The sequence below is a fragment of the Brachyistius frenatus genome, unplaced genomic scaffold, assembly GCF_029030835.1.
Source record: "Brachyistius frenatus isolate BFR_SWC_R1_liver_20210118 unplaced genomic scaffold, ASM2903083v1 Contig_39, whole genome shotgun sequence".
NCBI classification, from domain to species: Eukaryota; Metazoa; Chordata; class Actinopteri; family Embiotocidae; genus Brachyistius; species Brachyistius frenatus.
The window spans coordinates 3,184,361-3,209,264 of record NW_027210638.1 but is presented as its reverse complement, the minus strand read 5'-3'; the positions used below and the strand labels follow the sequence as shown (position 1 = coordinate 3,209,264).

The 24,904-nt window shown below is 39.9% G+C and overlaps 4 protein-coding genes across 6 annotated transcripts in view; 2 read left to right on the top strand and 2 right to left on the bottom strand.

The window, feature by feature from the left end:
- mapk8ip2 (mitogen-activated protein kinase 8 interacting protein 2) overlaps positions 1-5,568 on the bottom strand; it is a 28,478-nt gene extending 22,910 nt beyond the window's left edge. For all 3 annotated transcript variants that reach the window (XM_069702055.1, XM_069702056.1, XM_069702057.1), the window contains exon 1: positions 5,080-5,568. In XM_069702055.1, the coding sequence (XP_069558156.1) occupies positions 5,080-5,144 (65 nt within the window). In that variant the 5' untranslated portion in view covers positions 5,145-5,568. The remainder of the gene's footprint in view (positions 1-5,079) is intronic.
- A 1,822-nt stretch (positions 5,569-7,390) lies between these two features.
- Positions 7,391-11,311, bottom strand: LOC138622904 (zona pellucida sperm-binding protein 3-like). The gene is made up of 8 exons (XM_069702054.1): positions 10,844-11,311; positions 10,602-10,720; positions 8,651-8,754; positions 8,371-8,548; positions 8,134-8,251; positions 7,958-8,040; positions 7,707-7,876; positions 7,391-7,511 (listed from the first exon to the last, which is right to left on the bottom strand). Exons 1-8 carry the CDS (start codon positions 11,291-11,293, stop codon positions 7,447-7,449), a joined length of 1,287 nt encoding a protein of 428 aa, XP_069558155.1. The 5' UTR covers positions 11,294-11,311; the 3' UTR covers positions 7,391-7,446.
- A 1,825-nt stretch (positions 11,312-13,136) lies between these two features.
- On the top strand, positions 13,137-15,563 carry LOC138622903 (zona pellucida sperm-binding protein 4-like). Its single transcript, XM_069702053.1, has 8 exons — positions 13,137-13,643; positions 13,745-13,929; positions 14,015-14,112; positions 14,285-14,442; positions 14,522-14,714; positions 14,796-14,985; positions 15,087-15,162; positions 15,397-15,563. The coding sequence occupies exons 1-8, from the start codon at positions 13,163-13,165 to the stop codon at positions 15,480-15,482; spliced, it is 1,467 nt and encodes a 488-aa protein (XP_069558154.1). The 5' UTR covers positions 13,137-13,162; the 3' UTR covers positions 15,483-15,563.
- A 1,266-nt stretch (positions 15,564-16,829) lies between these two features.
- Positions 16,830-24,764, top strand: chkb (choline kinase beta). The gene is made up of 11 exons (XM_069702052.1): positions 16,830-17,375; positions 17,947-18,055; positions 18,272-18,385; positions 18,896-19,029; positions 19,118-19,222; positions 20,519-20,577; positions 21,622-21,709; positions 21,865-21,973; positions 22,798-22,898; positions 22,998-23,079; positions 23,231-24,764. Exons 1-11 carry the CDS (start codon positions 16,861-16,863, stop codon positions 23,285-23,287), a joined length of 1,473 nt encoding a protein of 490 aa, XP_069558153.1. The 5' UTR covers positions 16,830-16,860; the 3' UTR covers positions 23,288-24,764.
- The last annotated feature ends 140 nt before the right edge of the window (positions 24,765-24,904 follow it).

Genomic DNA, 24,904 nt, shown 5'->3' with positions numbered 1-24,904 from the left:
CGCCCCATTTCCCTTAAACTGCAAAATGTAAGAAATGTGTCAGGAAAAGCTGCAGATAGAGAGTAATGTCGACACCAAAGGCCATTGTCCTCTCTGCATATTATAAAAACACACAAAACTTAGATGCTCTGCGTCCTTTTCTGTAAGATTTTGTAGTGTTTTGAGATAGAGAGATGCAGCAATCACTGCAGTGTTGACATTATGTTGACAGCTTCCAAGTAAGCGTACAAGGCCTGTCGCATGTGGGTTGCTCAGTGACGTCACTCGCATTAAGTCCACCTCTTCTTGTTATCATTCTTACTAATTAGGATTTGAAGCTGAGGCTTTAGAGGTGAAGAGAGAATCATCACCCCACAGCACCGATCCTCTACATCACATCCATCTCCTTATTGGTACATTCTGAGCAAAATGAAATTCCTTGCTGAACGAATCAAGTCAGCACAAAATTACCATCACTGATGCTGGTCAGGTTGCTGCAATGGCACACCCAGATTCAAAGCCACTGCTAAGGTTTTGCGAACATGTCCGCCATCATCTCTTTTTCTTTCTACCCCTGCTCAGATTCAAACTATCTCTGCAGCCCACATTTGTTCTGACAGTTATTCTCCGTCATCGCTGATGCTGTCGTGTCCAGAGCAGACTTTTTCAAACCAGCACACTGTCATCTGCTGTCTGCATATTCCCACATTCACATTCATGTCCTCTTTGTATAAAAATATAAATCTGTGATCACACAATTGGTCACACTGACTTTTACTTTTAATAATGTATGAGTTATTATTTCATATGAAAGAACATCTGCACTGTTTAAAATGTACATATAATACAATCAATTTTAGACCTTTAACATTTAAACCGTTAAGTATGTTTTAAGCATTTAATTATAGATTCTGAAATGTGAGCTTAATGGATGTAAATGTTACTTGCAGTCCTTTTCCTTTAAATAACTTTGATCACACCAACGGAATATAGTAAATTCCTATTAAATAGTAAATATGCAAGAACAGCAGATGTTCATTATCAAAATAAAGGAATTCTAAAGACATTCTAATGACAGTGTTACAATAGATACAGCTGCAAAGGGGGGATGGGATGGAGGGTCTGTGGTGTCATTAATCTGCCACGAGCACCTGCTTCACAGTGACATCATCTTTAAAAGCCAAGGACATTGGATGTGGTTGCTACTGACTCATTAACAAGATCATTTCCCAGGCCTTTCCACCACCATCAGTCTCCAGTAAAGTAGAGACACCCCCCCCCACACAAAAGCACTCCGGTGCACACACACACACACACACACACATATGAGTCATGCGTTTATCCTAATGAAGAACTCTCTCTTGTCTGGGTTAGATCCAAATGTAAAGATCACGCAATTTTTGAACCAAAGGTGTTGATGATGCATCAATTGGCTGCGAGCAGATGATTTCCTGTAGATTTGTCTGGATTTGGATTAAGGAAGTCATCGGATGTAAAGCCAATGCTTTTGTTAGATTGGTACCAGTCATTGTTGTCATACTGATGGAAAACAAATATTATGGGCTGCGAAAATATGACTCCTCATTTAATCATTGTGAAACGGAAAAACAAGCTATAGCAACAGTTGCTGGAATAATTGACAAGCAGAAACATGGCAAGTGATGGCTGTAGAGAGAATGTGGAGGAGAGAGAAGAAACAGAAAAACACAAAGAGAGATAGGAAGACAGCATGGGGGAGATAGCGTTGGAACGCTTAAGCTAAAATGGATCTGTATTTGATTTAAGCCTCTTACCCTATGGTAACCATACCCACCACTACCCCCCCCCCCCCCGCACCCATCTCCGCTTTCTCCAACTGCCTTCAAAGAGTTTGAAGGCAAAAGATGGTGAGATTCAAGGGGAGAGGGATATAAGGGGGAAATCAGGAAAATGTTTACTGGAAATACTCTTTTTGAAACATTGATGTCCTACAATGGAATACAGCTGGGGTTTAATACACTTTGATGAACTCTGAATATGGTGCCACAGATGTGGAATCTAAAACTTTTCAGATCCACTGTTGAATCTATGGCGGGAGCAAACTTGTGTTTTCTTCACTAATTAATCTTTAAATACCTTGCACTCTCTTACTAAAAGTTAAAATCAACTAAATATTCAATGACTTATCATAAAAGACAATAAAAAAGGAAAATACTTTCATTTAAGGGCTAGAAAAAAAATAGAAGATTGCTATTTTTGCTTCCAAATCAATTAATTATTAAAAGGATTTGTTTTAACCTTTTTTTATTGACTAATTTATTAATATTTACATTCATCATTTCAGACTTTTTGGTAAACTTTGCATGTATTGTAAGTATAAAATTATGAATAACTTATATTTAAGAATAATAAAAAGGACACATTAGGAAAAAAAACACAAGGGCTGGCATTCAAACAATCAAGGCCATAGTTTTCCCAAAAAGATAACATATACACATGTAGACTGCAGACTATATGTTATTTAGATAGATTATAATGTGAAGGTAACTGAAAACACAACAGATAAATAGAGAATTGTTAAAGCCAAAGCTAACCATCTTTGAACTGGATCCAAAAAAGGACCTGAACTCAACACTGCATGCTCATAGCATATCAACAACAACAACAAAACTTCCCACAAAGCCTCCTGACGCCGCAGCAAATCTACCAAACACAGCACAAACCCTCTCACAAGATGCAATCAATGAATTCCAAGGTTCTTGGTACCAAAAGAGTCTTCACATTTTGATACGCTAACATACCCTTCAATAAACCACAGCAGGGAATATTTATGATGAAAAACCTTGATCGAGTTTATTTCTACGTACATATTTCTGTAAAATGAAGCCTTGATGGAAAAATTATGCTGAACTGAGCACAGTGAACTTCTACACAAAAGAATAATGTTCACTGTGACTCTTTGTAGAGAATGGAAGGCATATACTCCCATATTTTACTTTTAGCAATAGGAATGAAATGTAATGCAAATGAAATTAAATGTAACACTGATTGATTGGTGAACTAGCCTCCTCTTTTAAAGTTTTTTTTATTTGCAATGGAAAGAGTGCTCCTTCAATGCGTGAGAACTTATATTTATATGTCATAAATTTCTGGAGCTCAGAGGAGAAAAATGGTCCCTCTTACGGATTATGTTCCCTATTGGAAAGTGTGTGGGTTATGTAAGGCAGATTACCGTACCACACCATCACACCACTGGTGGCTTCGTTCATGAATCAGTCACACACAGAAGCACAGAGAATGACACAACACACAAAAACACACACAAAGAAATGATGAGGAAAAAAGGACGTACAAATTCAAATAAACAAATGTGTGCAATTTCACATAAACACAAATGTACACATACGCTTGTTTTTCCGTTATCCTTCTCATACCAGTATTTCATCAGTCTGGTTTGGTATTTTACAATCCAAAACTGGTAATCCATAGCTGACCCAAAATAAATCCAGACCACTTCTTTAATGCCCATAAATCTACATGACAACAGTAGAGTGAAACTGATCCGTCTTCACCTTGTTCAAATAATAAGGGTGATGCAATCAGCACTTCACATGTCTTTGGTGGTCTGTAACAGTGGCTTTATGATTGATAACTGATACGTAAACTGAAAAGTGCATTTGGAGTCAGTGACACAATGTACAAGCAGGTCTAAAGTGTGCATAAAGAAAGATGAATACACATTATTCCTGTGGTACGATTAGCTTGCTCAGTGCTCTTTGCCAATGCTGTAATTTTAAAATATTGATGTCATGGCCAAAGCTCGGCTCTGTTATCTGAAATAAGGTCACTGCTCATCATGCAACAAAATCAGGTACATTGATCTGATATGATGCATCCATGAGATTGAACTACAGTATGTAACTAAATCCCACATGAGAACATGTTGTGGATATGAAATCCACAGGGACTTGCTAATGTGATTGCCTCTGGAGGACATGAGCCATGTGGAGGCAGACACAGGAAAGATGAAAAGCTGTTGCATTATATGTATTAGTGCAGAGAGCCTCAGCAATCTTGATGAATACATCAAATATATACTATACTAGCATATAGTGTTTCTTTTAATCATTTTCTTTCTGGCACTCTATATGTTAAAATTCACATAGTATATCAATATAGTAACAGCAAGACATTACAAATAATTGTTTTTGTTGTTTATTGTCTGGAGGGTTCATTCTGCTGTGTGTGTGACAAGGAGTAAGAACTTAACTCAGTGCCAACAGGCAGGAGATTATTACATGGAAGTAGATACACAATGAAATTTATCATATTTCTACTACATTTTATTGTGCCTTCAGCTCCAGGGGGAATATTGCAGCTCAGTCCACACAATTTCATTCAACTATCACCAAATGCTGTATCTCCCATCTTGCCCAGCTTGATTTACATCCATAAACCACTTACACTACAGAAAGCCAAAGCCATGCCTTTTAAACATAAAGAACCTTGGAGAGAAAACGGTAGCTTCATCACTGATTCTGCATCGATTTATTGATCCCTGCTAAGTGCCAGTAGAATCCCCACACTATTGTTCTTAGACAAGAAGAAAACGCAGAGATTTGTCGCAGAGGTCACATTAGAGGCTTAGAAACATCATCAATTTCAATAGGACTTCCGTAAATCATTGTTCAGCAACATGCCCTTGCCTGGGTTGGACTCAACAGGGCGTGGGCCTCACAGAGAATGCGCAAAGCGGGTGACTGTCGCGACAGCTGGAGATCAATCATTTGCCATCTATTTTATTATATGCCCTCCTTTTCTTTTTCAAAAAACAATCATACACCTGTCTTTTCACTTGTTCTTCGTCAAGACATTAGTTCCAAAACATAAACAACCAGCTACTGTTTGGTTGCAGCACCTATAGGCGCTCAGAGAAGCAGTGGCAGGCCTTGCAGGTTATTTAAAATATCTATTACTTCCCAGACTGAAAATATGCGTTTGACTGCACTCATCAAAACTGATCGAGATGTTTCTTGCCTCTACTGTCCGTTTCCCCTCATGTTAACCGTGCGCATCGTCCGTCATCATCCCTCCTCCGTCACTCTATATGTAAGCTCTTACCTGCAGCCAGGAGGAGAGAGGGAATGGAAAGTGGATAGGGAAAACATCTCAGCCCTGTCCGCCATCTTCTTCCACAAATGACTCAGAGCGACTGCAGAAAATCACGGATGGAGCGCAGTCCATTCACAAGCACAGGGCAGAGGACGGACGCGGCCGTGGGCTGAGGGTTCTCTCTCTCTCTGCGGCCCCACAGATGCCCCCCCTGGCCGCAAGCCTTCAATCAGACGAGCCTGCTCAGCACCGACAAATCTGCAGTCAACCATCCACACAAGCAGGGTAGGAGGGGTATCACGGCGGAAATGATCGTCAGGCAAAGTACACCGCGCAGCGGAAAATCCCGTGTTCCCTCGCTATGTCCACACGAAGCGTGAAGCGCGCAGTTTGTGACCGCAGCCTGCGTTCTGCTCGCCAAATGTCTTCTGCCGCGATGGTGCCTGTGACACACAACAGATACAGGCCAGCAGTGCGGAGACTGGCAGAGACAGAGGAGGAGGAGGAGGGGGGGGGGGTGTAGAGCGGAGACGGTATAACGTCAGTGCCGTTACCGTATGAGCAGGCTGTCCTGAGTGGATGCGGGCAGAGACAGAGCCTCAGCTACAGCTTCGACCAGCAGCAAAACAGAGGCGTGGAAAAACAATACCCGTTAAGTTTTTTTTTTTTTTTAATATGAAATTACACTGACAGTGATATTTGCAATGTGCTTAACAACCGCAGGTCCGCGGACCAGCCAGAGGTACTTGAAGAGATCTGGGGTTCCCCGGAAAATACTTGCGCTTCAATATGAAGTCCCTGTAAGATGGGTAAAGTATATATAATAAGGAAAATAAGGACTCTTTTTATGGATTAGCTTTTGTTAATTGACCCCAGTAGCACCCTGCTTGTGTCAGCCATTATAATCACGTTGACCATAAACAGAGGTTACACAGCAAATAGGTAAAAAAAAAAAAAAGACAGACAAAGGCAATGAGAATGAATTAAGGGTGTGCTAGCTGTGCAACAGGATATTAGCCAGGAAACAGTTGAATACAGCGCAGAGGACGACAGAAGGGAAGGATTTAAATAACCTGTGAATTCTCAGGACACAAATAAACGAACGAAATGGAACAAAATATGTTCGATTTTTTTTTTTTTTTTTTTAATCTGGAAGACATGTCTTCCAAAGAAAATACATAAAGTTTATATTGGCATCACTTTTCGATGATCAGAGGCTACAGTTTTCCTTCCTTTCATTTATCACTGGAACACATCTTAAATCAATACTCGTCACTGGCTCATGCTTTACTGCGCAGGCCCAATGTGGAGCTGTCCAATGCCGGTGGTGCTGAAACTCTGAGCGTTGCTAAGCTGCAGTTCACCGCTTGTGCCACAGGAGGGCGGTAACTTAATGGTAGCTTCACTTACCTGAACGTTAACATAAATATATACATTTTATAAATTGTATTTATTTATTTTATTTTATTAATTCATATTTTAGTTAAACAAGAAGCAAAATCAGGGATACTAGCCTAACTCAGTGCTGCATTAATTCTGTCCATACTGCATGTATAAAATATTTCTAGTATCACAACTAGGACACTGATATGTCATACAAGGCTTAAAATGTGTGTTCTTTTAAGGTTTGTTATTGGTTATTGTTTTTATTATTATTTATTTATTCATTTATTTTATGTATTATATTTTTTTTTTAGTATGAATTTTCATTTCCAGAATTCATAGACCATTTTATTATTCTGTATTAAATTACCTTGCATTAAGAAAATTATGAAAATGTTTCCAGTGAATGACACAAGAATTTCAAACTGTTGCAGTTTTATTTCCTTTAAATGGACACTGATATGTCATACAAGGCTTAAAATGTGTGTTCTTTTAAGGTTTGTTATTGGTTATTGTTTTTATTATTATTTATTTATTCATTTATTTTATGTATTATTTTATTTTTTTTAGTATGAATTTTCATTTCCAGAATTCATAGACCATTTTATTATTCTGTATTAAATTACCTTGCATTAAGAAAATTATGAAAATGTTTCCAGTGAATGACACAAGAATTTCAAACTGTTGCAGTTTTATTTCCTTTAAATGGATCGAGTAACAATCTATGAAGTGGACAGGTGAGGTCTGTATGTTACATTTATCATTACACAGCAAGGAATGTAAAGCAAGTTACATGTTCATGTTAGGGACTTCTTATTTGTTACAGTCCTATTATGTTTTTATTTTTTTTTAAATTCTGATTACATTTAATGAAGTATTTTTATTCCTTGTTTAAGCAGAACTACCAACAAGAAGCAGGATAATAACATACAGGCAATTATGAACCAATGATAATGTTTATTTTTATGATCATTGCCATAGCAGAAAATTGTGTTAAACGATGACCCTCTCTCCAATGGAGATGGGACCCATGGTGACATCACCAACCCATTCGATAGCTGAGAAAAGAGGGCAGAAAGCATGTTATAGTAGGCATCAAGTTGGTTGTCTTACAACACAGGCAGGCGTACAGGAAGAAGCTAACTTGTCCGTGTGGGAGTTGTAAAATAACTTCAACTCTGATGTAATGAAATGTTGTATTATGTTTACTATTATATCAAATACTTTAGAAAATCGATTTTTATATAACATACTTTCACTTTTAGATGCATCACGGATATTCCTCCCATGATGCTTAGGGTGTGATCCACTGGTGCCGGTGGCAGTACCCCAGGGGCCAGTTCCTGTTGGACTGCCAGGTGCTGGAAGTCCAGAAATCTCACAGGAGTTACAAGCTAAATCAGCTCCACTGGCCTCCCTCCACCTAGAAAGAAAAATAAATGTAGGCAGCAAATACAATTATAGTTCTGCAATCATTAACACACAAGCACACACCCGGACTCACCCGTCGATGTAGGAACAAGCTCTGTGTTCACTGTCAGTGGAATAGGCAGCAGATGTTGCTTTCAGCTGGCAGGTAATGTAGAGCTGTTGGAATAATAGAGGGTGTGTGGTATTATTAGATGCTGCATTAGTAGTGTAGCAGAAAGGTCTGACATAATTAGACTTGGAGGAGCATACCAATCCACTGTCAGAGCCCTGGAACCTGAAGGCCTCCAACTGGAACTGAAGCTTGTTGTCTACAGTGCGGGCCATAAACTTTGAGGCACAGCCTGTGATCCTAGCATCAAGGAAACACCTGCGCAAAGGAAAAACATACAAAATAACATTAGAGATAGACATAAATGTTTGGAGTTTTTGCAATAATCTTTTCTTATTGTACAGAATAACTTCAATTAACTCATTAAACTACTTTACCCATGGTTCGCAATGAAGGCATATCTGGGGCTGGAGGGTGTATCATATGTCAGAGTAGCGACACAGTTGTCCACATAAACACGGAGGGGTACGTGGGAGTACTGCTTGATGGTAGCCTCGATGTTAATCATATCTCCCAGGAAATACTGGTAGCTCGGCCTCTGATGAAGCCAGTCATCTGTGAAATGAATATGGTATTTTAATATTGTTTACAAATGTACACTTTGTGGCACAGGTGCGTACAAATTTAAATATGTGGATAAATTGTTCTTAAACCCACCAGTCATGAGTGTCAGGGTGAAGTATAAGAACTCCTCAGCCATCTTGACGGCAGAGAATGGGACCCACAGGGGGTCGAGAGGAAGGCTGCTCACGTTGTGCTTTCTAAGTGATTAGACAAGTTTCCTTAAAATGCAGAAAACTAACGTAATCCTAAATCCTGAATAAAGTTCTGGAATATTATATTATTGGATTTGGTAAATCATAGTTACTTTTTATCTGAGGTCGAATGTGACCGATTATACTGCATATTAAAGATGTGGTAAAGCAAATTCCATGATTTGCTTCTCAGTACATTATATACGTGTGAAATGAGTTGCTGAAAGCATGTGCAAAGCTAGAAAACTTTGTCGCACTGAAATGTGGAGTTAGACCGTTGAACAGTTTCTCGCCCGTTTTCAGCTCAGGTTTTGTTTAGGCGGGGCTAAAAGCCAACCTACCTACCTCACAACAACCTATCTACGTCAGACCACAGACGGTTTATGTAACCTTCTGCACGATGTCTCCCTCCACCTGCAAGTACATCTTTCCTTGAAGCAAGAACCTCCAAAGCAGCGCCGCATCGCTATTTAAATGTCCTACTGATGAAGGAAAAAGAGGTGGATTGATTTCATGAAGAGCCTCGCTAAAGGACACTTTAGGATTAACACCAACAGCCGGGTCTGCACGGATCATTTCATGGCGGATTGTTTCACCAACTTCTGCCGGTGACGGACGGAGTTCACGGACGCCGCCGCCGGTTCACCACTCAGCGTAAGTTCTGTGTGCTTGTTATAGTTATACCAGATAACTTTTCCACAGTAACTCTGCTATATTTAGTCCGCGGTGCAAACCTCTAACATGATTTTACTCGGTGTAGAATAACTTTATTTTGGTGAAATGGGAGATAATGTGCTAATTAGCTTCTATTGAGCTCGTAGCAGAATTCAGAGGAAAATGCGTCTCAATATAGCTCCGATAAGGAACTATAATATATGTAACTCTGTATTTTACATGTCGGGGTAATGGTAAACATGGACCAGAGGAGATCTAGTCCTCCCGATTAATGAGGGTTGTTGTTTTTGTACTCCGGTGTAACGTTACAATCAGCGACCCTCTCGGTTACATGTACCGGTACCGGTCCGGATAAACGAGCCCGACTACATGTGCAGGAGGCTGCAGAGAGCAGGTGGAGGAGGAGGGACATCAGTGGAAGAGAAAGACTTTTGGCTTGACCTGAGCAGGTTGAAAGTTTGAATTGATGTAATGTAATGAATTGACATGTGATGTAATGAACTGACGTGATATAATGAATTGACATGTGATATAATGCAGTCGTTACAGAACTAAGGCAACTCCTCGGCTCTCATTATCTCCACTATTGTCATGCAGGTCGTTAGAAGTAGTTGGAGAGCTCACTGTCTGCTGTCTCTGGTGTCCAGTTTTACTCCTGTGTTACAGATCAGGGGGACAAGCTGGATTTAATTGCATCTGTATGTTTCACTCATTGGACAAATAAATTCTAATTCTATTCTGTTTTCCCAAAGCAGGCTGCTCCATCCACCAGAGAGACAGAGTGCCAGCGGGACATCATGCATAAAGTCACCGGAGAGGCTGGATGTCAAACGGACCGCTTAGTGGGGAAAAGAACTGCAGCCACAGGACTGTCATACAGAACACTGAACACCTTCCAGCGAGGGGGCGGAGCTTCAGCTCCTTCAGGGGACACTGGGGGGCAGTCTCAGAGCAGAGAAGACTGATGATTTTCTCACCATTTCAAACCCTAATTTAACAAACTTGTGTGGGTTTTTTTCATTCAAATTTGGATGGGTAGTTAACAACCCATACTTCTGTGGTGTGATGAACTTAAAACTCATTTTCATTTCTACTTTACAGCATCTTTAAGATAATTATCTTATTTCATTTGTTTGTGTTTTGTTTATCAAAACACATCTTACTGACAGTCTACATACCTTGGGTAGTGGCATTCCACAACTACAGCAGCTTTGCTGGTCCTCACAATGGGAGAACCACCCATAGGTTGGGGATTATAGTTCAGAGTAAACATGTAGATGAGTGAATCTTCTGTCATCTTGAAAAGAGATCAATAAAAACAAATAGATTCATAAATGAACATATTTCCAATAGATTAAGTTGATATTCTATAGAATGTGTTTTTTTTTTTCCCGTGACTGTATTTCTGCAGCGCGCTTACCATTAATGAGCTACCACAACCATGCAGTGCAGATGCAAAAATCAACACTTGAGCATTACCATCCTCTGCGACAACACCACAGGCTCCCAGGGTAAGGTCAGCTGGATTGATGAACTGGCCACTCCCAAACATGTCCTTCTTGACCTCCACATGAACATCTCTCTCTTTGCACTCAACAGCAACAGTTGCAGCAGGAACGGGATGTCTCATCTCGAATTGCACATCAGGTTGGGGTTCAGACCTGGGATCTTCAGGGTATGTCCAGGTGAGTGGTTTTTCAAACGTCTGTTTATGCTGATAGGGGTCTTGAGGCACCTTCCTGGGCTCTTGTCTCACAGGCGGTACAGGCTTCTGGTACTGAGGACTTGCGGGCTTGTAATGCTGAGCATCACAGAAGCTGTCAAGCAAGGCTAGCACCACCAGGCAAACAGCCGTACACTTCATCACCATGGCTTCACAACAACGAGTGACCTGAGGAACTGCAAGGAAGGTGGAAGTGTGCACCTACTTTTATAATCGAGTGAACCTGTTTACTTGGGTTACATTCCCGCCCCTTCAGTTGGCCAGTCCCCTAAAGACTTGACAAGCATAAACCTTGGGCAATAAAATGATTAGTTTAGCAGTTGTTGATCAAAACCTAAGGCAGCCTCTTCACTTGGGTTTAAATTCTTCATTCTTTTAGGCATCAAATGTGTCACATTTTTTTCAAGCACATTTTCTTCAAATAAGTAAGAAAAGATATACAAATAGTTATACAAAAATGTAACATGGACTCAGGAGAAACACCGGTCACATAAAAGTTGTGTGGACCTTGGGTTAGATTTACCTGCCCTCAATATGTCAGATCAACCTCAATATTTTGCCAAAGTAAATTTTGTGCAGGTCTGCAAATCAATATAGCTCCAGCCATTATTTGTATTTAGCCACCAAACACAAAAACAGAGAGAGGACACGTGTCAGCTTCACCTGCAGTGAGTCCAGTGACGCTTTTAAAAGATCAAATGAGATAAAACAGGATAAAACAAAGTGTTTGAGGCACGAGGCAAAGTAAGGAAAAAGCCTTTATCTGTTTTTTATGTACTTCAGCATATTGCTGTATTGGTTAAGGCAATGGCCGGTTTCGTCCAGATAAGAACCCTGTGATGGGTCAGTTAGATTTCAGTTTAATGTACATTGTCTCATTTTTCTAAAAGTGTCTGAAGAGCATTTTTGTTCTTGTGAGAGTTATCACTGAAACTTGATGATAATTGGTCAACACTTTGATTCAGATTAATCCCATCTTCCTCATTCCTTATTCCTGCATATTGTCATCTTTCCACTATCTTCATTTGAATTTTTATTTAAATGTATTGTAATTGTTTTTTTTATTTATATTAATGAAATCTTTACAAGAGATTTTATTTGTCTGTTTGCCCTGTTTCAGTATAACATAGTGTATATGTACATTGTATATGAAAATAATATTTTACAATACAGTGGAGTGACCAGCTTTACAGCCCACAAGTTATTATTCTACAAAATAAATCAATAAGTCTGTTTTGTACATCAACAGATTTGTCATTTTGTCACAACTCCAATTCAAGTGGCCTATAATTTCATATGTACAAAAATCTTAGATTTGAATTTAAATAATAAAACATATTTAATATTTATTTAGTTTGAGTCACACGAATTGTCACAATGTAGCCTATATGTTTAAAAGTCAAAACTAAACTGGCGACAAAAAAATATTTGACACTATTGTCAGCAGAATATTGAAAAGGTTAATATACCCACAGATGACCTGCTTATTCTAACCATGTAATTTTATGATAGAAAAGGGCTAGGCTTTGTCATGTTGTAGATTTTTAGCAATGTCAAACTCAACCATAAGAAGAGATTTGTGTTTCCAGTGTGACCACCACAGCAAAGGTCATACAGACCCTGTGAAGGTTCTTGTTTTGAAATTATTCAAACAAGATAGAATGTATTCATTCAAGATCAATAAAAACAACTATAGCAAACTTGCTATAGATAACAATCAATAAATTTCATATATACATGGTCTAATAGTATGTTTACTATCTAATACTATTTATAGCTACTAATGCAACATGTCTGTGAAATTGCTGTAATTTAGTCTGTGTTTACTTTTTGACATCACTATCACTAACAGACCAACCAGTAACTGGAGCCTCTGATTGACAGCTGTGGACAGCAAATAGGATGGGAGATATCAACAAGTCAACATTACCCATACCTTATAAAAGTCAGCATATTTGCACCACAACTGTCACAGCATTCTAGTGTTCATTGCAAATCACTCTGTGCTGTGAAACCATGGCTATGAAGCGGATTCGTTGTTGTCTTCTGGCAGCTGGCCTGCTTGACTGTCTGGCTGAAGCTCAATACTCCAAGGATCCCCAGCAGCCTAAATTTCCTCAGTACCCGGCAAACCCACCCTCACCACCAGTCTATATACCTCTGGCGCCCCAAATACCTCAGCAGACGTACACACTACTGAGGCCCCAGTGGCCCCAAGCGCCTCCATGGCCCCAGCAGGACCAGCCGCCTCCACGGCCCCAGCTGCTTCAGCCGCGTCCACGGCCCCAGCCGCCTCCATGGCCCCAGAAGCCTCACACGCCTCCACAGACCCAGTATCCCCATCCGCCTAAAGAGCCACAGATTCCAGAAGCATTTCACACTTGTGAAGTGGCTGAGATTTACAAGATACAGTGTGGCGTCCTAACCATTTCTGCTTCGGACTGTCAGGCTATAAACTGCTGCTTTGATGGACACATGTGCTATTATGGAAAATCTGGCAAGTCTTTCTTTTTTACTCAGAAATTTACAGTAATAGAAAACTGAATTGTGGAAGAGTACAGCATTAGATTAAGCCTTTTTCTAATTTGTTGCTCTCAGTGACTCTTCAGTGCACTAAGGATGGCCAGTTCATCGTGGTGGTGGCCACAGATGCCACCCTACCTAAAATAGATTTGGAATCAGTTAGTTTCCTTGAAGCTGATCAACGCTGCAATCGGGTTGGCACAACTTCAGCTTTTGCCATCTACCAGTTCCCTGTCACTGCCTGTGGCACTATCATGATGGTAAGATTTATAACTCATTTAACTGGATTTGTATTCATTTTTGTCAAGTAATTATACAAACTGAAATACTGGCATCATACTGTAGGAGGAGCCTGGGGTTATAATCTATGAGAACAGGATGTTCTCCACATTCGAAGTGGCCATTGGACAATACGGAGCCATTACCAGGGACAACCACTTTGAGTATGTGTTTTAATGTCTTTTATGCCAAGTACTCACAACATAGGCTAAAATAATACTACAGACTTACAGAATTCAGTTGTATCGAAAACACAGATTAGGCTTCATATTTTACAAGCCAAACCTCACTCAAAGTATTTTCTGAATGACTGACAGACCTTATTTCCTGTCTCAGTCTCGTTGTCCAGTGCAGATATATTGGCACTTCAGTTGAGGCTTCGGTCATTGAGGTTGGCTTGATTCCTGCACCACCCCCAGTTGCAGCTCCTGGACCTCTGCGGGTGGAGCTCCAGCTGGCCAATGGACAGTGTACTATGAACGGTTGTTTTGAAGGTAAGTGGGAAGGACATGCTTTGTGCAAGTAATCTTTCAGCAGCAACTGTGTCACCAATCACCTATTTTGTTTGCACAGAGGATGTGGCCTACACCTCCTTTTACTCTGATGTGGACTACCCTGTCACAAAGGTCCTCAGGGATCCTGTTTACGTTGAGGTCAGAATGCTCGAGAGGACTGACCCCAACCTCGTCTTGACTCTTGGAAGATGCTGGGCAACGTCTGGCCCTTACGCTCACAGTGTTCCTCAGTGGGACCTGCTGATTAATGGGTAAGAGTTGGTCTGAGTTAGAGAATTGAATATTTCATTGTTTTTATATTTTTGATGCTATACTCTATACTCTTCTAACAGTTGCCCCTATCGTGATGACCACTACCAAACAACTCTGGTCCCTGTGGATTCCTCATCGGGACTCATATTCCCAAGCCACCACAGGCGTTTTATTTTCAGGATGTTCACTTTTGTTTCCATTAGTCAAGCTAATCCTGGCAAGACCAAAGTAGTTGTAGATCCAGAGGGTATGCAAACTCTGAAAGAAAAGGTACCAGATCCAACTATAAGCCAAAAAAGTTTGGTTTTTACATTATTTTAATATCATTTTGCCAACATATTTGAAAACAATATTTTTTTTTTTTTGACCAGGTGTATATCCACTGTGATGTGGCTGTGTGTCAACCTTCTCTCGGAAATAACTGTGAACCAAGGTGCTTCAGAAACAGTAAGTGGTTCTTAATTCACATTGACACAACCAACATAGTGTCTGACTGCCTTTCTCGTGTTTGACTAAGTTGACCACAAGAAGCTAAATAGATCATAGTCACAAATGCTACAGTTTTTGATGTGGAGATCTTCAAAGGTCTTGGCTTAACATCTTCACCCGAGATTGCCGTCATCTTGTGTCATGCTTACCTTTCTGTCTGACTAATTGACAACTACCATCTTTTTTACACAGGGAGAGACATTGCTGCTTCTTACCAGAAAGACACAAGAGCTGAGACCATCGTGGTTACCAGTAATCCGATTTTCATCATTGAGTAACAACATCCAAAAATAACATTCTTATCATGTTCCTGAGGCTTGACTAAAAATGACTGAGTTTCAAGTAAATCTTCAATTTGCTCAATGTGTTGTTTGTGGTCTCTCATGAAACCTCGTTCAAATACATTATACAGATTATTTTAATTACAGGGAAGCCTAATTAAACAGGTTGCTCCACATAAGTTATCATGCAATATGGATGGTTAGGAAGACTATTGAAAGTAAAAAATAAAAAAAACTGTGGAATTGTGCAATTTCTTGCAAGAGGCTTGGAAACCATCGACATTTCAAGAAAGCTGAAGAGAGATCATCAAACTGTGAAAGGGTTTGAGAGTGATTCAGAGCACAGATACATTTGGTCATATAAAGGCTTTTTAAGGAAAGTTTCAGTGACAAAAATGTATCAAATTAAAAGAACAGCAGGCACTGTTGGAAATCAAACAGTTCACCACTAAGCAAATATCACTGATATTAAACAGGTAAGAGGGGGCTTGGAAACATTCAGAATGAAGTTTGAAGTGATTTCTGCAATACATGTGGAGTTCCTAACTGACATTTTGAAGTATAAAATACAGTATAAAAAAGAGGAGTATTACTGCATGATGCAGTAAGAGAGTGACCTCGAAACAGCAACTATGGGACTCAATGTGACATCCTCAAATTAAACTGGTTTACAAGCTCAATGGATAAGAAAGTTGCTAAAATGAAGAGTTCCTCATCTGTTTATAGGCAGCTTGATCTTTAAAGAGGCATGGAACAAATACAACAGCTCATGTTTTGAGTTGAATTTTTCAAACTTAATTCTGAATAATAAACTTCAACCATATTTATTGCGATCTTTTCAAAATATGATACAAAATTGGTTGCCATTATCAGCAGGCAATGAATATAATTCACATTGTAAAAAAAACTGAGAAGGGAGAATCAATCTTCCATTGAACTGCTTAAAGCAACACTGGCAAAAAAAAAAAAAGAGGAGGACTATGTTAGGCATTGAGTTTGTTTAAGACCTCCCTCAAACCTGAAAAAAAGTTCTTAACTTGTAATGATCCAGCTCATGTTGACTCAGGCTCAATCAGAGAATAACCCCCCCCCAAAAAAAGCGGATTCATTTCATTCTATGAAACTACAAAGGTCTACGCCGCTGTCAAACATGGGCTCTAACACTTCATTTCCCAGAAACCTTCAGCGAACAGGAAGCTGACGTTTAGCTTTACTACCAGGAAATGACCAATGAGAGTCACATGTGTGCGCGAACTTGAATTGCGATTGGACGTTGAATACTACATTTCAGCTCAATCCAAAATCACTGGTTGTGCGCTTGCCAGGAGGATAACTGCATATGCATATTTGATGCGTGCGCTATTAACCGCCTCCCATGCGTCTCAGACCATCCAGCCATGTTTGGCTCTTCCGGTTAAGTAGCTTTACCGGCGAACTGCGTTTGTCAGCGAGTCCGTCCTGCCGCCTCAGACCGACATTTCACACCGGTGTTCCTCTGCTCTTCGCCCGGAAGCTCACGATGCAGTCCGGTCGAAATGTAACCAACAGTAGCAGCGGTTTTGGTGCGGAGGGATTGGGCAGAGCAGACAAGCCGGGGTCGGGGCTTTACAGCGGCAAAATCCCCCCTGTCCCTGCGGAAGACCCAGGTGCTCCGGTGGAGAAGAAACACGCGGCGACTGCGCTTATCTTTGACGAGAGGTACTTAAAGACCCCGAGTCCTCTGTTTGGGGCCAACTGTGATGACGACTCGGAGGCAGAGTCTTTTCGGGATGGGAGAAGCGACGAGGTGGACCGGGATACCAGAGGCAGGGCCTATGCCTGGTGCCGAGACTTCTTGTCAGGGTCGTGGAAGACTATCGGAGAGAGTGACTTTAAAATCAGCATCGTCAGGTAAATAACGTCACTTGAGGATGAAAGAACAACTACCTCCTGATCATAATCTGAGGAGGGTTAGTCTTTTTTTTTACACACTAATGTGTGTCCACGGTCTTCATTCACGGCCATCATACGTGCACTGCCGTTATTTTTCACATCCCATAACTGTGCCTCTTATCATTTGTGAATTAAATTAGCCCCATTTTTGGTAACCTCTCTGTCATGGTGTTGCTGCTGTCTGTCTGTCATATGCGTTATGATATCGATTCAGCGTCCATCTAGTAGGCCTATTATTATAGGATTCCCATTTATATGAGTAGGGAGTTTCCAACTTACTATTCACTATGAACACCTTTTTTTTTTTTTTTTTTTTACAGAAGGTAGAATCAGCTGGATGTGTGTGTGTGTTCCCACTCTGAACCTGTTCTGCACTGTTATAAATTGACTTGGCAGATTTCCTGAATGTAAACACAAGGCAATCCAAGCAACATCTAATGTTGTTGGTTTTTTTTCTGGCTAATGTACAAGGTTAGATTCTGTAGTTAGCTTTGCTGAGATGTGATAACACTGGTATTATGTTTTGCAGTGGTGGGCTGAGTAACCTACTGTACCTGTGCTGTTTGCCTGACCATGTGCTCTGTGTGGAAGAGGAACCTCGCCAGGTGCTCCTCAGAGTCTATGGTGCCATCTTACAGGTCGGTCTGTCTAGTATGGTTCCTCAACAAGCTTTATTTATCCATGAGTGTGTGTGTGTGTGTGTGTGTGTGTGGCTGTGAATATTTAATGATGAGAGAAGAAAACGATACACCATTACTGTAGTCAAGGGGCTGTAACCCAATGTCATTGTTCTTCCCATACAAGTGTGATCAAAAACATGATCTGACTGTCTGTCTGTCTGTCTTTTTACGCAGGGAGTGGACTCTCTGGTATTGGAGAGTGTGATGTTTGCTATTCTAGCGGAACGAACACTGGGGCCAAAACTTTATGGCATTTTCCCAGAGGGCCGCTTAGAACAATACTTACCGGTATGATACATGATACTCGCGTCGGTGCTCGCACAATTGTACACACAGTGGGTCTCTCCTGTTTTATACTGCTGACATATATGGGCAGAGATATGTGTCACCAAGAAACTGAATTTCAGTCATTTTATATTTGAATTACTCAACGTGAATAAATGCCTTATATATTGAATTTGAATTACATAATTTAAGTTTTCATTATTTAACGTGAATAACTGTGTTAGAAACGGTATCTGTATTGTATGATTTGAAACTGCAGTTTGGACAACAATTGCAATTACCGGTAACTTGAAACCAAGTGCAATATTGTGAAATAGAATTTTATTTGCTCAGCTCAAAGTCTGCCAATATATTTCAGGGTTTTTTTCATGCAACGATGCGAGTTGAGCAATTCAGTGATGGACCACAGCCCCCATTACAAAATATTTGCTTAAGAAGCACATTTTTGTGTCAGCTTATCCGTCCCGGTGTAGTTGTTGAAGTGGTCATTTCCGTGTGTTTCTGTTTTCCCAGAATACCCGCATGCGCACAGATCAGCTTTCAGAACCAGCCATCTCGGCTGAGATCGCCACCAAGGTGGCACATTTCCATGAAATGGTTATGCCCTTTAACAAAGAGCCCAAGTGGCTGTTTGGGACCATTGATAGGTAAGGACATTATCACTGTCTCTCTCTACTGCTATAGCAGTTTGTTACTTTTTCACTGTGAAATATACCGTTTTTCTGCTGTTTTCAGATACATGGATCAAGTGATTAATATTAACTTTGTACGTGAAGCACATGTGAAGAAGTACAAGAAGTTGATGAAGCTGGACCTGCCTGCTGAGCTGAACAGCCTCCGGTGAGTTGGGGCACTGTATATGGCATTGAGTATCTTTTGTACATTTGGCTCACATAAAGCCTTAAAGATTTGGTAGGTATGGATAAGGAAAAGTTGGGAAATCAATCCCCTTCCTCACCGGGGTCATTGAAACACGGTTACACTAAGTGCCAGCTAGATGTTTTGTCAGAGCTATCTCACATTACCAACCTTTACACATGGATTATAGAGTGACAGGTCAGCATGTTCAAGTTGTCATGGCACTGGGACACGACCAAAGAACTTCCAGTACGGTTGAAAAAACATAAGGAGAGAAGAGAAACATTGTGTGAGGGAGAGTGAGTGAGGGTTAAATCCACTGAACGCTCTCTTGTCCGCTGGCGAGGTAGCATTTGGATTCTGAAATGGGAGTCACAATAAATTCTAAAATCTTGTTACAGTTGTGGTCTGTACATAAATAACTTCAGCTGACTTAAAAGCTAAATGTCAACTATCGGTATAAAAAATTAAAAAAAATGTGAAACTGATTTCAACAAATATTTAGACAAGTACTTTATATCCTCACCACCAGACTGATAAGCTTACCGATAAAATGTGTTATTGTTTTAAAGTATTGTGCTAACAGTTGCAGTTACAATGACGTAGAAAGATAATTTGTTACACGTATAAGGCTGTCAGGTTTATAGCAGGATATTTCTTATAAACAAGAGTTTAATCTTGGGGACGGGGCTAGCTGTGTTTTTATTTGCAGTCTAATGGCTGACCTTTGTCCCAGTGCTTCCACGCATGCACTGCCGAGTCCTCCAGACACTCTGACCTTAGAACCAACACGAGAATCGGACCCGTGTTTATTGTCTGTGTTTATCTAGGAACACATGTATCTTGTAAATATGTTGTTGTAGATAATCTTGGTGTAGGAGACGGATACTCTGAATGGCCTCGTACACGTTCACAAATCCCTGCTAATCAGAATCATGGTGAAACGTGAATAGTTACCCTAAAGTGAAAAGTGTTTTGGTAATATAGTCGTAGATGGATGCTGTTGACGAATGAAGAGTAAAATTAGAATGGGTGTTGTATAATGTAGCTTGTCTTAGATGGAATATTTGTGTTTTGTTGTGCCAGTATAGTTTTGACAGATTAGGCCATCTGTACTTTTATAATGTGTACTATAAGTAAATGTCTTTTCTTTGGACCGTAATTCTAAATTGTAGTATCAGAGTTACACTCGCTGCAAATGCAAAACAAACCCATTCAAATCTCTCCCTTTTCTTTTATCACCCACTCTGTTCTTCTTGCTATTGTTTTACCCAACAGAGCATTACTGGCAGCAACTCCTTCACCAGTGGTGTTTTGCCACAATGACGTCCAAGAAGGTAACACCCCCCACCCCACCACACACACACACACACACACCGTCCTCACACCTCTAGTGTGGTCTGATTGATCCACCCTCATGCTCAACTGTCACATGTCCTAGGAGACCAGTATATTATACAAGTCAAAAGGGAAGGCTGGGGTGGTGTAATTAAGTGCAAATAAGTCACTAAAGCAGATGAGGTGACAGTCAGAGATTCATGGTCCTAATCAACGGGCGTCTTACAAAAGAGGCAGCCACCTAAACTGAACTCGCACTACGCAAACCAAAGCTTTGAAGACATCTGAACGTTGTACTCGTATAGCAGCCTCCAATCTTCGGAGCGGTTTTAATATTTTATAACCTGCTTACTTTGGCCACAAGGAGCATTTGCAATGTTTAAAATACATTTTAGGTGATAAGGCCTGGCTCACAGTTGGCCTTTCAAGTCATCCTAAAGGTGTTGGGTGGGGTTGGATTCAGGACTCAAATCAAGTTCTCCGACACCAAACTGGGGAACATTTGTGGGAGTGGCTTTGCACTTCGGGTCTTGGTAAAACAGAAATAAGGGATTTTGCCACAATGTTGCCACAGAATTGGAAGCACACTGTGCCGTTTACTGTAAAATATCACTGTATGCTTCGACTTTGAAACTTACCATAATTGGAACTAAGAGACCAAAGCTAAGAACAAATTTTACATTTGGACGTGCCACATATGTCTGGCCATTATTTATGGCAAGCTTTGTCAATTACTAATCTTACGCAGTATACTGTGTGTATTTTAAATTAGTTCTTTATTATGTGTAAAGAAATGTGATTCCTGCGTTAGATGTTGTTTATATACCATATATACCCCCTTAAATTACACGAGCACACACACAAACCACTCCCAAAACCACCCGTATGCGGTGACCAGGCTAAATAGTTCGGATACTTATCAATATAACAGACATGCCACTTTTCTATTTTGTTAAAATAAACCAGTGCGACTGTAATCTTGAGAGTGTGAATTATCAGTGTGGGTGATGGCCGTTTTCTCGATTCTTGTTTGGCTTCTGCAGGTAACATTCTTGTGTTGGAATCCAGGGACCACACCACAGCAGAAAGGCTAATGCTCATAGACTTCGAATACAGCAGTTACAACTACAGGTAACCTGTGAATCATAGATTTGGTGTTAAGCGGTTTGTGTTTTGCTTCAGCAAATGAAATGAGGCATTTGTCTCTAGTATCTGCGTCTTTTGTTACAAGGGGAGTGGTTAAGATTGTGCCCTTGTATATTAAGGTGTATTAACCTTTTGTTTAGGGGTTTTGACTTTGGCAACCATTTCTGTGAATGGATGTATGATTACACCTACAACGAGTGGCCCTTCTACAAAGCCACACCGGAGAACTATCCAACCAGAGAGCAGCAGGTCAGTCCAAACATATTACATCCAAATAAAGGTTACCCACCTTTCTTTGACCCTTGCCCTAAGAAACCAATTTTAACGTTGCTTAAACAGTCCATTGTTTACTCCTGCCGCCCTGCATTATGAGGTTGCAGTTTAAAAGTTTAAAGTCAAAATGCAAAGGTGCACTTTACTGTGAAAAGTATATAAAGTACTCTTGTGCATATATATTTTCTGATATACAGGAAGAAGTATAAGCACTGATAAAATGGAAATTAAGATTTGACAAGGAAATATTTAGTAAGTCAAAATTCAAACAAACGTTTTAGTTTAAACATTTTATTGGTTCATGCTAGATTAAAGAAAAGGTCAAATAGAAAATGTAAAACAGTTGAGTAAATATTACACCTGCAATTACATTCATTATAAGCATTAATTGCGTCACATAAAGATTGTGTGCTTCATGCAGAATCAGTGATTTCAAATATTTAAAAAATTAAAACTTTCACAGTTGTGGTATCACTCGGCAACAAACTATTTGGATGTATAGCCAGTTACATACTTTTCTATTCACTTCTCCTGCTAAAGCTCAAACGGATACAAACCACAGTGCTGATCAAAGATATAATGTGATCTCTTCTGGGGGGGGGCGAGACCTTGCAAAGCGTTCAAGGTATGCAGTGCCATCTAATGGTAAAACCTGGTAATGCAATTTGTAGCTCATGAGAGGAATCTACCATCAATCAAATGCTGCAGCACAATTTAGTTAAATGTAAAAAGTCAATCAGCTACTGACATGATCACTACAATCAATAACATATTGTAAATCATTTTGCTTTTTATTCCAGCTTCTTTTTATCAGAAGTTATTTGGCAGAACAGAGAAGGTACTCGGACATCGTCGTGGACCAGAGACAGATCGAGGAAGATATGATAATTGAAGCAAACAGGTAACTGTGTGTTACGATAAGTGGTGAACGTCTGTCACTACAAGTTATAGCAGGATTACCTGAACCCTTACTTCCTATCATTTTTGCTTTGAACCGTAGATATGCATTAGCATCGCACTTTCTTTGGGGGCTGTGGTCCATCATTCAAGCCAAGATATCCAAGATTGAGTTTGGATACATGGTAAGGTTTTTGTTGTTGTTGTTGTTGTGGCCAGTCCGCAAACTACATTTAATATAGTGACGCGAAAATGTTACACAATTACATATTCTTCACTCTACAGTATTTATTGTTCAGGTTGCCTGGCCTCCTAGTAAACTGTACTGTTTTGCAGGACTATGCCCAGGTTCGTTTTGATGCCTACTTGAAGCAAAAAAGACTCTTCACCTGAATTCCACCCCATCAGAATGTAGCGTTTATCATTCTTCAAGCTGGTCTCTTGTTTCTTTCAAGATGTCCTATTTGAAACTATGCAGGTCTACCTTTTGTAAAAGGTAGACATTTCTATTTCAAGACAATTCACAAGTACAGTCTGAGACGTTCAGCTATCCATTTAATTGAAGCACCAATCCCCATAAATGTGGAATGTAGTTGGAGCTCGTATAGCTCTGGAGCAGAACGTTTTTTTGTTATTTATGCGTATCAGCCATTTTATTTTAGACACCCCCCCCCAACCTCCCATTTTTAGATGCATTTTGTATCTTTGGACCACTTTTCGACATTGGCAATTCTTTGGGTGTGTTCTCTCTGCATGTCAGAGGTCAGTAATGGCCAGTGCTGGTTGCCAGTTATTTTCAGACTGTAAATTTTACTTAAACACTCATTTTGGTTTACTATACCAGTGCTATCATTTTCAGCATGGGAGGCTTTTGTGTAAGCTTTTGCTTGCGTGTTTTTTAGTCATTCTACCTCACTTGTCGCTTGTGATGTTTGTTGTGCAGTAGGGTGCATAGATCCCACAAGGGCTGATTGTAATGGTATCCTGTGAGGGAAGAACTGAGTTAACCTCTCCAAATGTTAACTTCTCTACATGTTAACTCCACCTCATCTGTCATGGGTAGTTTGTACTAACGATCATGTGAAGAAATTCCCCTTCAGTTAATTCCTAAAGGTCAATAAAGGTCAAAGCTTCCTACATTCAACAAATATTATGTGAGGGCTATTTTATACCATATTACTGTAGTCAATAGTACTGTTAACCACAACAGTTAAATAATGTTATTCTTTTAAGTCAGTAATATTTAATCTTGACACCACTACAGACATCTGTAATGATCAAGTGTCTGCTTACATTTTATTCATCTTGTTTTACCTCCAGTCATCTTTTTATCATTGTCTGCTGATGTCTGTTATTCAAACTTTTTTTGTTCTTTGTAATTTTTTGTTGTTAGTTTTTCTTTATAAATAATCATAACTTCAATACGAACATCTGACACTGTTACCTTTTGTATAATGGTAACTAAAATGTCCATCTGGCACATGTATCTCAATGTTGAGCTAAAATATTCATCAATGACTGAAATCTTAGTTGGAATCACGTGACTTTTGCTGTAACTCATTTGAATGTGAAGCGGAGTTTTTGACAGTTTTATCGAAGTATTGTTTAAATCCCCTAATGATGCCTTATGTATGACTCCTGAGTTAGGCTGAATGTACTGGGATTAATGACGGTCTCCATGTTGTTGTCTTACACATACCTACATCAGTTCTCTCATGAAAAGAAGCTTAAGCGTGACTCATTAACTACCTGTAGCAGATTTTTAAAGCATCGTCCCAGCATGGTTTCATTTTGTTAAAGCCTGTCTGTATCATGTTAGTCCTTTTTGAACTCTTAAAAATGTGACTTAAAAGCCAATAAACATATGTGCTTAAAATCTGTCACTTCCTCTTTTTTTTATATATATATATATATATATATGTTTTGATGTGTTTTACGCAACATTAAGTTACTCTACCATATCTGCCATCTAACTACAAGGTAATTTGAGTGGCCCATGATGACGTCTAG